At 37.4% G+C, this 13706-nt stretch overlaps 1 protein-coding gene across 23 annotated transcripts in view; it reads right to left on the bottom strand.

The window, feature by feature from the left end:
- ncam1a (neural cell adhesion molecule 1a) overlaps positions 1-13706 on the bottom strand; it is a 444821-nt gene that overhangs the window by 81993 nt on the left and 349122 nt on the right. For all 23 annotated transcript variants that reach the window (XM_030154150.1, XM_030154151.1, XM_030154154.1 and 20 more), the window contains one exon: positions 4755-4905. In XM_030154150.1, the coding sequence (XP_030010010.1) occupies positions 4755-4905 (151 nt within the window). The remainder of the gene's footprint in view (positions 1-4754; positions 4906-13706) is intronic.

Below are 13706 nucleotides of genomic sequence, written 5' to 3'. Positions count from 1 at the left end.
TAACTGTTCATTGCCTTTATTTTCTCTATTTCTCCATCAAGGTTCCATTCGATAGATTTTTAATAATAAAAAATTGCTTCCATTACATAAACGCAATCCTTCAATGCATAGGTTTTGTGTGATTTACTGTGCAAAATAAATGTTAAATTATAAGGGCACTTCTGAGTTCAGCTCTGTTAGACTGTCCACCCTGGGTCTCTGCTCATAATGGCTTATGGTTAGTAGATATTAAGTCTCTGAATCCCTTTGTAGCAGTAGAATATCTGCCCAGTCTTAGCTATGTGCTACAATGCTTTTCATCTTCTATGACATGGGTGTTTTACACATAAAGCCAATGTCTTACATAACATTTAGGACCTGGTCCATAGAGAGAGCAATGCCATCAGACGATTTTTTCGTTATGGCTTTATGACACTGTATAAAAACATACAGCTAACAGCCAGCAGTCCAGCAATGAAAAAGCTAAAAATAGGACCAATGGCCCTGTAGCTTACCTGCCAAATTAAAAGCTTTGGGAAATATATCCAGATGCCATTTATTATCACCCAGTTCTGTTTATTTATTCTTTTACAGAAATAGCCCATGTTTTGGTCATATTCCAATCATATCTGTAAAAAATTCAAATTCCAACTTGATATCATTGATACTTACTGATTTATTGGATCAATCCACTTCCTATCTGTTATAATGGGAACATTTTTCAAAGTTGCAGCAAATCCAGAATCAGATCCGGATCGAAATAATTTCAATACCTTGTGTTGACATCATCACACAGAAGCTGTATACCAAGTTTGAAGTCAATCGGGAGTGTAGTTTCGGAGACGAAGACGATTGAAATGTTTTCCCCATAAGAGCCCATGTTAAATTTTCCATAAATTCCCGGATCCAGACGAAGATCCTGATCAGCATGTGGCCATTATGTTTTGGTCATCTCCCCATCAGGGCTGGACTGTAGAAATTTACACTGGATATCATTTATATTTACTGAGTTATTGCATTGATCCACTTCCTATCTATTATAATTGGGACATTTTTCAAAGTCGCACCAAATCCAGAATCAGATCCAGATCCAAATAATTTCACTAACTTTTGTTGACATCATCATAAAGAAGCTGTATACTAAGTTTGAAGTCAATCAGAATTGTAGTTTCGGAGTAGAAGACCATTGAAATTTTTGTAACAGCTGACGACGACAGCCGCCGCATGATGACAATAGCTTACGGCCTGTCGCCTGATAAGCTAAAAATGGTTTTCCTTACAAAGATTAAAAAGTACATTCACTGGGTTGAGTTTAAGGAGAATACATGTCTGTCTGTGGATTTCCCACCTCTTCTGCTGCCGTTTCCCTTATACAGTTCTCACAGTTATTAGGCCTTGAGCTGGTGAAATGTTTGAATACCGGTGTAGGATTCCTACTGAGACTTTTACTGGAGGTAGTTATTAATACAGTGACTGAAATATTGTTAGAAATTTCCAGTGATCTAACAGGCCTGTGTAAAGAGGTTTTCAGGGTTTCCAGCAGGTTTAAAACTAAAAGTATTATAGTGCTGATTTTTAGCCGTAATTCAAAGACGCTTGTGACCTTTACGTCCCATCACTGTAACTATCAATTAATCCTGTCATCACTTAAATGGTTAAAGAAGGCCAAAATTCCAAATCAGAAATGTTAATAATTTAATCAGAATTTAATATAATAAAAAAAGAAAAATGTGAGTTTATGAACCTCAACTATCTTATCTTATCTTATCTTATCTTATCTTATCTTATCTTATCTTATCTTATCTTATCTTATCTTATCTTATCTTACCTTACCTTACCTTACCTTAAGTGGATGATGTATGTATTCTCTTACTGCTTTATACATTACCTCTATTGAGCTTAAGATTTACTTTAGAGTAGATAGTATGTCATGGTTAGCCTCAATTCCTGTGGTTCTTGATTCAGGTACAGTATGAAATGAAGTGGAAAGTTGTTAGTTCAACATTTTTTGTGTGTTTGGTCCAAATAATACAGTATAAGCATATAACACTATCTGACTTCATTATATCAGCTCCCTGTAGCTTTTCACATTGAGTTTAAGGTAACTGGACTTATTCTGGTATTTAAGTGGGTTTTTGTGTTATTTTTACTGACTCTTTCTGTATGAACTGTGCTGCCTAAATTAATGACTGATGGGTGACTGACTAAAGTATAATTTTCCCTATTCTATGTAGCTTTAAATCAACACATAACATCTTGTTGCTGCTTTCATATGAAATGTACTGTTCATGAGTTCAGCAGACAACTGTCTGAATGATCAAGAGCAGAGTAAGGATCCCTACAATCATGTTTCATGTTGTCAACACAAGAAAAAACAATAATTCCTTTCTGCGGTGTTGTTTTAGTAGTCACGTCAACAGCAGAGTCGGTCTGTTAATTTCACTCAGATCCAAAAAATATTCTGCTATAATTGACTTTTTCAGTGCCCAGACATTTTCTTGACATATCTGCTTTTTCTCTAGTAGTGATTGCCTGTGTTCGAAAATGTCTTTTGACAGCACCAAGATAACCTTCCTAAGCTTACTTCATTAGGTGCTGGTTTTACCTCTGGCCACAGAAATCGATAGCACTAGCGATATAATAATAAGAGTGAGAGCAGGTCTGCCCTGCAGGAGAGGAGCTGGGGAGGGGGGGTTATGGTCTTTATTCAAACTGCAACTGGCAGGTTTCTATGTGGAGGTTTGCATCTCTGCATCTTTTATTTTTTGTTTTACACTCTATGGTCGATGGTGGTTAAAGCAACATGACAACATGATCTCCTGGGAGGTAGATTCAGATTTAGAAAGTTTCAGGGAGAATCATCGAAACCTTGGTTAGATCCTATGACGAACTGATGCACCATTTATTTCAAAATTAATTCTCCCACAGGGACACATGAAAAGCTTTAAAAATAAAAATATCCTTAGTAAATGATTGAAAATATCTTCTCAATGACAGGTGTACAGTTTTCAGGGTCAGTGGCACCACTATGATACGCTACCATGGAAACAAAAATGTCAGTTCTATTATAGCGTTGGGGCACAGAGATTTTCTAGCCCTTTTTTATTGTCCAAATACATAATCAGTCCATCTCAATGCATCTGAGTAGATGATTAGAAAATAAAAGGGCTGTCATTCCTGTAATGATTTTTAGGGAAAGCTCTAATGCTGATTGAAGTTTTGGAAATGATTTTTTTTCATCCTCTTTAATATCACCATAATTCTGACAGTAAAAGTGGATTTCTTTGGATGCTTCCACGGTGCATTATTACAGGACAGTGTCAGTTGTTTAAAAGGCTATAATAACAGAATCCAGCTTTCACAGAAAATTGCAAAATTTAGCAGAGTCAGACATAAATTGTAAGATTTTGTGAATAACAAGGCAAAAACTGCTGGGACTTCAGAGCTTGTCTTCCTTGTGGAATGTGTTATTCAAGGAAAACCTTTTCAAACCTAATTTTAATTTGTTTTAGATGCAAATTCAGCAGTTAATCTACATTTAGGGTTATGCCTTGATCCAACGTAATGTAAAAAAAAAAAAAAAAAAAGAAGTGATTGTCATGTAAATGTTGAAACTATTAGTCCCACTGATACAACAACAGGGTTGTGCCACACTCACCACTGCTGGTCGAAAACCACAACAACACATGAAACCTGCAATCTGTGGCACCTTTGTTGAATTTTAAAATTAAAAATTGCACTAGTTTGTCAAGTAGAAGTATCATATCAGCACTTATTAGATGAATTTTGGAGCACTTCATAACTCCTTCAGTTAATCACATATGAAGTCAATATTATTAGATTTCTTTCTCAGTCACTATACTTACAAATAAGACCCAGCACTACTTTTGTGGTGGTTCCCAAATTATTTTTTCTCTCTATTTAACCTTTCTTAAGTGATTCATCACCATTTATTATAACATTTTCCTCCTCCCCTGTAAATCAGATATTTTCCTATATTCAATTTACTAGTCATGTAGATGTTAACATAAACTTGGTTTGAAGTTGAGTGTTATTATATTAGAAACAGAGAAAACTGAAGAAAAAGTGAGTTTTTCAGCAAAATATATCATTAACTCAGTGTAAAAACAATTGTCCCCATCCACTGTAATTTGTCAAACTACATGGGTTTTATTTCATTTTATAATTGTCTTTTATATTTGTTAATTTTGTTTTGTATTCTATTATTTTTTTCTTAAATTTTGTTCAGTAGCTTGTTTTTTCATGTTACTCATTTTGGGATTTACTATTTTGTTCATTTTATTGATCACTTTGGCTATTCTTGTAATTTTTTTTGCTCATTTTACTCTTTGTTACCCCATTTTAGCTCTTTTTTTGCTTATATTTTCATGTTATAAACTATTTGGTACATTTTTAATTTCTCTTTCAGTCATTTTATTTATAATTTAATATAAATCTACATCCACTGTCATTTGTCAAACTCCATGGGTGGTTTTACTGGTGAATCAATGTTATAGAAGATGACAGTGTTTCCACATTCGCTACGAAGCCACTGAACATCCAAATGGGTCATATCTGATGACCCTGAAAAGATGACAAACTGTATTTTACACCAATTATTTACATGTATTAATAGGATTAGTGGATCAACAGGTATTAAACAGTTTAGATCAGTAGATAGTTTTGATCTGTGGTGGATGTTTGGGTGTGTATGGGTTTAAGGTACATGAGAGCATGGCAGACTGAAGGTAAAGGTCTGTGAGTGGAGGACTTACAGCTGACTTCCAGGTACATGGACTGGCTGTCCTGACCAATCGAGTTGATGGCGGTGCACAGATACTGGCCGGCATATGTGAACTGCACATTTTTCAAGGTGAGGGAGGAGACTCGTGCATGGCTCCGGACGACGATGTTCCTGTCAAGGCTCTACAAAGAGAAGGAGAAAGAAATGCTTCAAATACCACTGTGTACGTTTACAGGACAGACTGGGATCCGAGTCCCCCTGTAAATGCTGCAGGTTGTTGATGAAAGAGATGAACTTTGTTAGTCTAGACAGAGGGGTCCAATGTCCCACAGGAGGTGATGAGGCATGTATGTGGTTTGTTTGGAATCAAGATAAATAAGGATGAACTGGGTATTGAACTCTGGAAGAAATCTATTCATCTGTGATCCCCACAGACTGACATTCAGTGCAAAAACACCACAAAAATGAGCAACTGAGACAGAGATAACATGAAAGATACAAACACAAAGGCAGACAGACCATAGAAAAGGAAATTCTATATGTTACAAAGAAACAAATATAACAAATATTCATTTTCAGTTTGGGATCAATATTTGCTGACCAAAATAAGAGAACTGAGGTGTCATCACTGTTTGGTCTCTTTTGTAGGAAATGTAATAAGTGTCACAGACTGGTCTACTTTTTTCCTCTTCTTCTTTTTTTTATGCTTTTCTTACAGTCGACAAAATAAATGAAAAGAACAGAGTCAGCCATCTGTTAGTCATTCTCTGAGTCATTATCCTGCCTGTAGTCTAGGATGTAAACGTCAATAATTTAACTCCACACTAAGATATCCATATTTTTCACATTTCTGTCTGTCATTTTAACACAGTGTCAACTAGATCTGGTCTCTGCATTGTTCAAACCACATTAGTTCTTTGGAATTGTCACTGAAAATATGAAAAAAATAAATGAAAAATAAATGAAGAGCCTGGAACTCCATTCTTCAGTCCTTCCAAACAGGTCCTTTTACTGACATACAGAGATAAGAGTAGCAGTAGTTGAACTATTAGCATTAGTACATGCAGGCAGGGCTGTTGCAGAATCTGCAGAGGATGGTTGGCTTTCTATAATCAGATCAAATCTATATAAAATGGCGAGTTTAATGATTCAGTCAAAACATTCATGTGGGGAATTTGCTCAGTCTATTGTGAACAGAATTGTGATGGTTTGTTTTTTTTTTTTTAAAAAAGTGGGTACAAAATAAAAGGGAAAATAATGGAGATTATGTTCTGCATTAATGGGTCTAAAAACAATGTAACTCATTTGCACTTCACACCTCACAATTATCACCAGATCTCAACCTGACTAAGCATCTCTGTGAGTTTGGGACATCTCCACCAATATCTTTTGTTATTTAATCACCCCCAAATATCAACTGGAGCTCCTTTGTTGGTTTGTAGTGAAACAATGCTTTAATGACCTACTGTATGCTGGTTTTTCCTTTAATTTGTCATCCATCTGTCTCCCCACTCCATGGAAATCAGTGAGTTATTTCAAGTCCAGGAATGATTTCACTGCACAGTACGTGGCTAAACAGTATGTCAATTATTGTCCCTACCATTTACCAGTCTGGTAGCAGGTTTACAGACAGGCTAATTGCAGTTGGAACAGTATAATTGCATTTGGAACAAATGGGTTGTTAAACCTTGCTTATTTCCTGAGCAGACTGCCTTCATTAGCTCGTCTGCTCAGCTCAACCTGTTGAATTTTGGATACACAGGCTTTATGCAGACGGCTGCACAGGTGTGCAGTTGACATGTGGGTGCACTCTGTGACCTAATTGACCCACTTAATCATGCAGCTCATCCTCGCTCTAGTGAATGTCTTAATAAATATAGAGATGAAGCCAAAGGACCAGAGGCTGAGTGGAACTAAGAAACACCTAAGGCACACCAAATTGCCTTACTTTTTCTTTTTCCTCTCATTTTTCTTTAATAGTGTCTTTTAAAGTTTGAATTTTACCAACAAGTTAAGATGGAACTAACATAAAACAGTGTCGATCCTGGCATCATGTGCATCACAATAAGTGTCCATGTGAAACACACAGTGGAACAAATGTTTAGTGGCAGCAAAATTAAGGAAACAATGCTTCAATTCAGGACATTTTTTATTTTTATTTATTTATTTATTTATTTATTTTTTAAATCAGTTTGAGTCGATTACTGGTTTCAGCTCTTGAGTGACTGACAGCAGTATTGACCAGTCATAGTCCGGAGGCTGTCAGACACATGGCCAAAGACACATGGACAGACAACATAAACAACCAATGACTAGTGTTTACACAATAGTTAGTGTGTTACTAGTTACTGTGTGATTCTAGGTGAGCAAAAGTTGTGCTTGATACTTATCTAAAACATGGACATTTGGAAAAGCAGCAGCAACCCCAGGCAGAAGATAAGGGATTTCTAAAACACCATCCCAAAACCAGTAATTTAGGCAGAACGTGTTCACCCATTCCATAGAGGTGGAATGTGGACAAAACTTTTCAATACATTCTTGCTGAAATGACTGCAAAAGGCAGCAGGCAGAATGAAGATCAAGACCAATGCAGCAGCCTCCGGCTCTTACAAATACAGCAACAGCTATTCTTTCCTGTGGGCGACACAAAGTTCACACCACATAGACGATATACATCTTTTTCTTTGAGCTGCCATGAGTTTCTATGAATATTTCAGGTAGTGTAGGTGCTTCAGCGTTTATGTTTTATAAATAATTGAATGATGTTTGTTGTATTAGCGTTATCTTGGAAATGTTATCCTCTATAGAGCAGGAGGATGCAGATAGGGCAGAAATATTTCTGCTCTTTACTGATGATCTGAGGGAGTGTCCTGGAACATTCTGAAAGGGCAGCATTAATCTTGTTGTACAGTGGTGACACTGCAGGAAGCAGTAGTATTGGGTACACAGTGAGAATGTAAACAGGTGTAAGCACTAATGGAGAGTAATGCCCTGACAATAGAACAAAGGTGAGATGAACAGTCAGAGCATTGAACTGGATTTGTTCATTAATTCCATGAATCATTTTAATTACACAACGCTGATTTATAATCAAATTAATTAGAACTGTAGACCTGTCATGTCAGGCATGGAAATGATTTTTCACAGTTTGCATCGTCACTCTGGCTTTGTTTTTCCAGGGCAGAACTGACATTCTGTTACATAACCTGTCAATACATGTTTCACCATCATATACTCTGTAACATCACTGTTACGACTCCTGTAAAAATACAGCCAGGATGCATGCTGTCTTTTTATATGTTCCTTCTTCAACAAATTAAAGCTGAGATGAAGGAAGCTTTTCTTAATGATCAAAGTGCAAGTACCTACATTTTCCTTTCCTTTCCCCCTGTCAGCAGCGACTATTAGAACCTCTGCACCACTGCCAGCCTTAATGGTCCTATAAAATGTAGTAAATGCTGCATTAATGTCAAACTGGATTTATGTAAATGCAATACACCAACTAGAAACAAATGGCAATACAATTACAGATATTGCATTAGTAACACGTATACAAATTGAATAAGTGAGATTTCTCTGATTAGTATTTGACAACGTGAATTGCAAACATCCCCCATGAGTCACTGTAAAACCAGACAAACACAGAAGATGGATTCAACCTGATTTTTAGCATGGTTTGTTTGATCCAGATTCATTTTAGAATTTGGCATTCCAGCATTTGCTCGGGAGCTTTAGACACAACAGCTGGGTCTGATGGAGTATCATGAGTTTTGCAGGTGTGTGATCATTATGTGCTTGACAAACTGTATAATGATGGACTAGTGATGGTAGCTTCCTCTTTGGTATCTTTCTCTTGAGAGAGAATTGTTGACTCAACTGAAGCAGAAAGGACAACTACATGAGAATGTTATTCAATACTTTGTCAGAAAAGACAATGACTTTATGCACAAGTGATGAGTGTTTTGCTATTTGAATAATATGATGTCATGAACATTGAGGTTAGCGCCTGAAAATGTGCTTTATATGTATATGGATGGGCGACACGGTGGTGCAGTGGTTAGCACTCGTGCCTCACAGCAAGAAGGTCCTGGGTTCGATTCCAACACCAGTCGACGGGGGGTGGGACCTTTCTGTGTGGAGTTTGCATGTTCTCCCCGTGTCTGCGTGGGTTCTCTCCGGGTACTCCGGCTTCCTCCCACCATCCAAAGACATGCACTAATAGGTTAACTGGTTAATCTAAATTGCCCATAGAGTGATTGTTTGTCTCTATATGTTCAGCCCTGCGATGAACTGGCGACTTGTCCAGGGTGTACCCCGCCTTCGCCCCTATGTAGCTGGGATAGGCTCCAAGCGACCCCCGTGACCCTAGTGAGGATAAAGCGGGTTCAGAAAATGAATGAATGTATATGGATGTGTTGACTGGACCAGGGACATGTGATATGTGTGCATGTGCTTGAGTATCACTTACTGAAGGACTGAAACCCAAAACCCTCATAATTAGGTAAAGGTTAACCCTTTAACCCCTGACATGTCTGTGGTACTCGCTCTGAATGTAGGATTTATTTTAAATATCCATAAAAATTCAACCATTTGCTCAACAGGAACATTTTCAAAACACCTTGTTCTTTCCATAGCCATTTGACCATGCTCAGTGCACCCCCTGCCGCCTGTGTAATGGGGGGCAAAATAGAGCAGTGAGTGAGACCGATTTGCTATAAAAAAAGATGGTTGGGCCTTTTTTTTTTTTTACACTGCTTTCCTTGTTGTTGTTGTTTTTTCGGACTTTTGACTGTGTAACTGCTTTTTGGAGTTCAACCAGGAGCAAAAAGCCGCTGGACTGATTTAGAAAAAAAAAAAAAAAAACAGCCCGAAAACAAAAACTACTGGGCTAAAATTCAAATACTTGTTCAATGTGTTCTAGTTCACAGTTCATCTTCAACATCCTCTTACTGATGTACATTCTGAGTGCCTTATTTAGTAAAAACTTCAATTCCTCTCCTTGTCTTTTTATTCCACCCTGTTTTGACCATAAAACACACAGTAAAGCAAAACCACTGAAGAAAAGGAACACAAACACATACTCACAGCAACTTTTATGACACTGAAACAGACGAAAATTCACAGCAGCACCTTTACCTGAAATAATGTCTCAGGGGTTAAAGGGTTACGTTATGTCAAGGTGTGCAACATAAATCATTTACGGGTATCCTGAAACTGCTTTATAAGAGCATCTTGAAGACCAGACTGAACCTTTGACATCTTCACTAATTGGACTGTCTGCTTCACAGGGACTAAAAATGACCTGCTGTACTTGGACACTGATATGACCTTGGCATCATTAGTCAGTAGATTTTAAACCCTGGTCAACTGGTTATCCAATGGAAACTATCAACAAATCCAGGGTGATTATAGTTGTTTGCCTGTTGTAAAGACACAGTAGATCAAACTCAGTCTGCATGAATTAAAAGACTGTGAATTCTCTTCCTGTAAACCTGCTGTTCAACCACGAAGTGCATGAGTCTTTAGTACCTGGTGGTAACGTTTAACCCCAAAGTTAAAATAAGCCCAGGTTTCTACATCTGCATGCACCAATACTTCATTAGGTATTCAAACTGATGTCCTATGTAGAGTACTGTTAATCATGACTGGTAACTTTTCTACCAGCTCATACACATGTATATATGTAATTGAAAGATTTTGAAGCTGCTTTATGCTTTATGAACTCCTATGTTTTGTTTTTAGTTACATTCATGGCCTTGCACCTGCATACCTCTGTGAGACTCTGTCACTACACCAGCGCAGCAGAGCCCTGTGTTCTGTGGGGCAACATCTACTGGATGTCCCATGGTCCAGGTGCAAACAGTGGGGTGATGGTGCCTTTGCTGCGGCTGGTCCAAATCTTTCAAAACTTTAAACCTCTCTGTTCGGAAAGGCCTTTGACACTTGTTTTAATAGGAGAATGCACTGTATGGTTGTTACTGATATTTATTTGTGATGCTTTTACCGTTATTCTTCTATTGGACAGCACTTTGGTAACCTTTGGTTGTTGTAAAGTGCTTTAGAAATAAAATTGATTGATTGATTGATATGCTTCCATTTTACATTCCATGATACAGTCATTCAACAGATTCCAACAGCAACTAAATATTTGGTAGTAGTGGGAGGGGCTGTTTGGTGCAAATTGGCAGCAATGCTTCAGCCTGCCCAGGGCAGCTGTGGCTACACATGTAGTTTACCACCACCAGAGTGAGAATGTGAGAGCGAATGAATAATGGATCAATAATGTAAAGCACTCTGGGTGCCTTGAAAAGCGCTATAGAAATCTAATCCATTATTCTTATTCTTATTATTCATTCATTCATTCATTCATTCATTCATTCATTTTCTGAACCTGCTTTATCCTCACTAGGGTCACGGGGGTTGTTTGGAGCCTATCCCAGCTACACAGGGGCGAAGGCGGGGTTCACCCTGGACATTTCGCCAGTTCATCGCAGGGCTGACATATTAAGACAAACAATCACTCTCACATTCACACCTATGGGCAATTTAGATTAACCAATTAACCTATCAGTGCATGTCTTTGGATGGTAGGAGGAAGCCAGAGTACCCGGAGAGAACCCACGCAGACACGGGGAGAACATGCAAACTCCACACAGAAAGGTCCCATCCCCGTCGACTGGTGTTGGAATCGAACCCTGGACCTTCTTGCTGTGAGGCATGAGTGCTAACCACTGCACCACCATGTCGCCCTTTTATTATTATTATTATTATTATTATTATTATTATTATTATTATTATTATTATTATTATTATTACATGGTCATGTGATATTCCCTACCTTACAAGGTTATTAATATTACTTGAATGCTACTTTCTCCCACACTAACATCAATGCTACTCAGCAGATAGATAATTATAATCAGACTCTGAATTAGTTCAATGACTTTCTAAAGTGTATTTTCACGTAAGGAAAGACACAACATTTCACTTCAGCATAATATTACCATTCAGGTCGCATTTATCATCTTGACAAATCATAGAAGGTGTGCTTGACAGCAATTTCTAATTTATGCTCATCGCAGACGCATATTCAACAGACATACAATGAACAATGAACTACAGTCAGCAACTCCAGATAAGTTTGATCAATATTATCCTATTTACAATGCATCTGTCCTCAGTGGACTTTCTATAATAACTTACGTCAAATTATTTCACAAGGATTTTTCTACTTTTTGGGTCTGAACTGCTGTCAAGGAAAAGGGAACTGGTCATTATTTATCTAGTGTGTTCCTATCTCTATTTGTTTTAAACACAGGCAGATACTTTCTGGTATATTGGTGTCTAATTAAACCTACTATTTCTGTTTCTCCCACTCCCACTCATCCCATCCTGTGGAGAGAAAAAACAGGTCCATTTCAGACTTTCTGGATAACTTATGTACCGTCTGCCTTTTGACAAGAGTGGGAAACACTGGAACACTGTTCTAATTTTAATCTCAATATGTAACAAATATGCTGCGGCATTTATGATAAGATGCCAAAAACTATGTGATAATATAATAAATGATAAGAACAATAACACTGATAAAAAAAAAATGTTAATGGCAAAATATGTGCGTGATCTGGACTCTTAGAATGATGATGCTTTGAAATCATCACTTCTGTCAGTGTGTGGTGGTGGATTTAACTGCAGAGACCCTGTGCTATTTTCTATTTCCCTCTTGTTTTATTGTGTCTGGGATGTTTTTAGGTGTTCACAAACTAGGTGTAACACAGAGACAAACTTCTGGGTAAAACACCCACAGAGACCGTTCAGCCTCTAACAGACCTGTCAGTGTCACACAAAAAACATTGCCGTAGATGTTTGCAAAAGTGTAGTTGTGTTCATTTGTCTCTTTTTGAGAATAACAATGACAACAGAATCAGAACGGAATGTTTTATATTTCAAATTCGCTGGTTTTTTCTCAGTACTTCACTCGCTGTGTCATCTACTGCTGTCATACATCAAATTATTTTCTGCAATACACAAAATCTATTTGATGCTGATACATTATATTATTATTCCTAATCAGTGATTTATTTTTCCCTAAAACAGTTGCATATTTTACTCTGCTGGTTAACTTTAGCCAAACAAAAAAGTTTCAGTCCTATTCTAAAACTTGATCTCAGTATTTCTGATTAAATAATGACTACTTCAGGTCCAATTAGAAATTTCCAAACTTTTTCCAGCTTCATCTGTAATTTCAGCAGATGTGCACGAAGTACAAGTGAACAAGATCATGTACAAAACTGCAGTCTTCCTTTTGGGGAATTCTTGAACCAACAGAAATCCTAAGGTTCTTAATGTTTACTGAAGGTGAATCCTTGTTATTCAAAGTCAATGTTCAGAACTAAATGTTCTAACACTTGAAACACATAGGGGAGTCTGACTGAAAGGCTTCTTGTGTTTTAACAGTGTTGTTTCACATGGCATTCTTATGATCCTCTCATTACCAGATGGACTGAAGACTATGAATTTCGACACAAGTCAAGTGATTCTGTAGGTTTGACGCGCTGCTGAAATGAAACTGAAAACTTAGCTCTGCCATGTTATATTTACTTTTTGTGCTAGTTTAAGTTCTATTTGAGAAAAAAAGAAAGATAATGTCTGCAGTGTACATCTAGTTAGATATTAATATGATTGAATATTGCTGAACTCACTATCCTATGAATGCTGGAGAGAAAAAAAAAAAATCCAGCAGCCATCTGAGCGTAGCAGGAAACATATTTTTTATCAACCTATTGCCTCTGGATTTAGACGTTCAGTGTCACCACCCATGGGCAAGTATAATGTTCACCATAATAAGATCACAGATGATGCCCTCCTCACCACCATCTTAGACTCTATCTATACAAAATGTAAAGGCCCAGATCAGATGAAGAGAGTTTGATAATAAGCTTGACCAAAGTGTTCCTGACTGAAACATAATGCGTTTTAGTGA

This window comes from Sphaeramia orbicularis, chromosome 14, assembly GCF_902148855.1.
Source record: "Sphaeramia orbicularis chromosome 14, fSphaOr1.1, whole genome shotgun sequence".
Lineage (NCBI taxonomy): Eukaryota > Metazoa > Chordata > Actinopteri > Kurtiformes > Apogonidae > Sphaeramia > Sphaeramia orbicularis.
The sequence above is the reverse complement of the archived record's forward strand: the minus strand, read 5'-3'. Positions and strand labels throughout refer to the sequence as shown.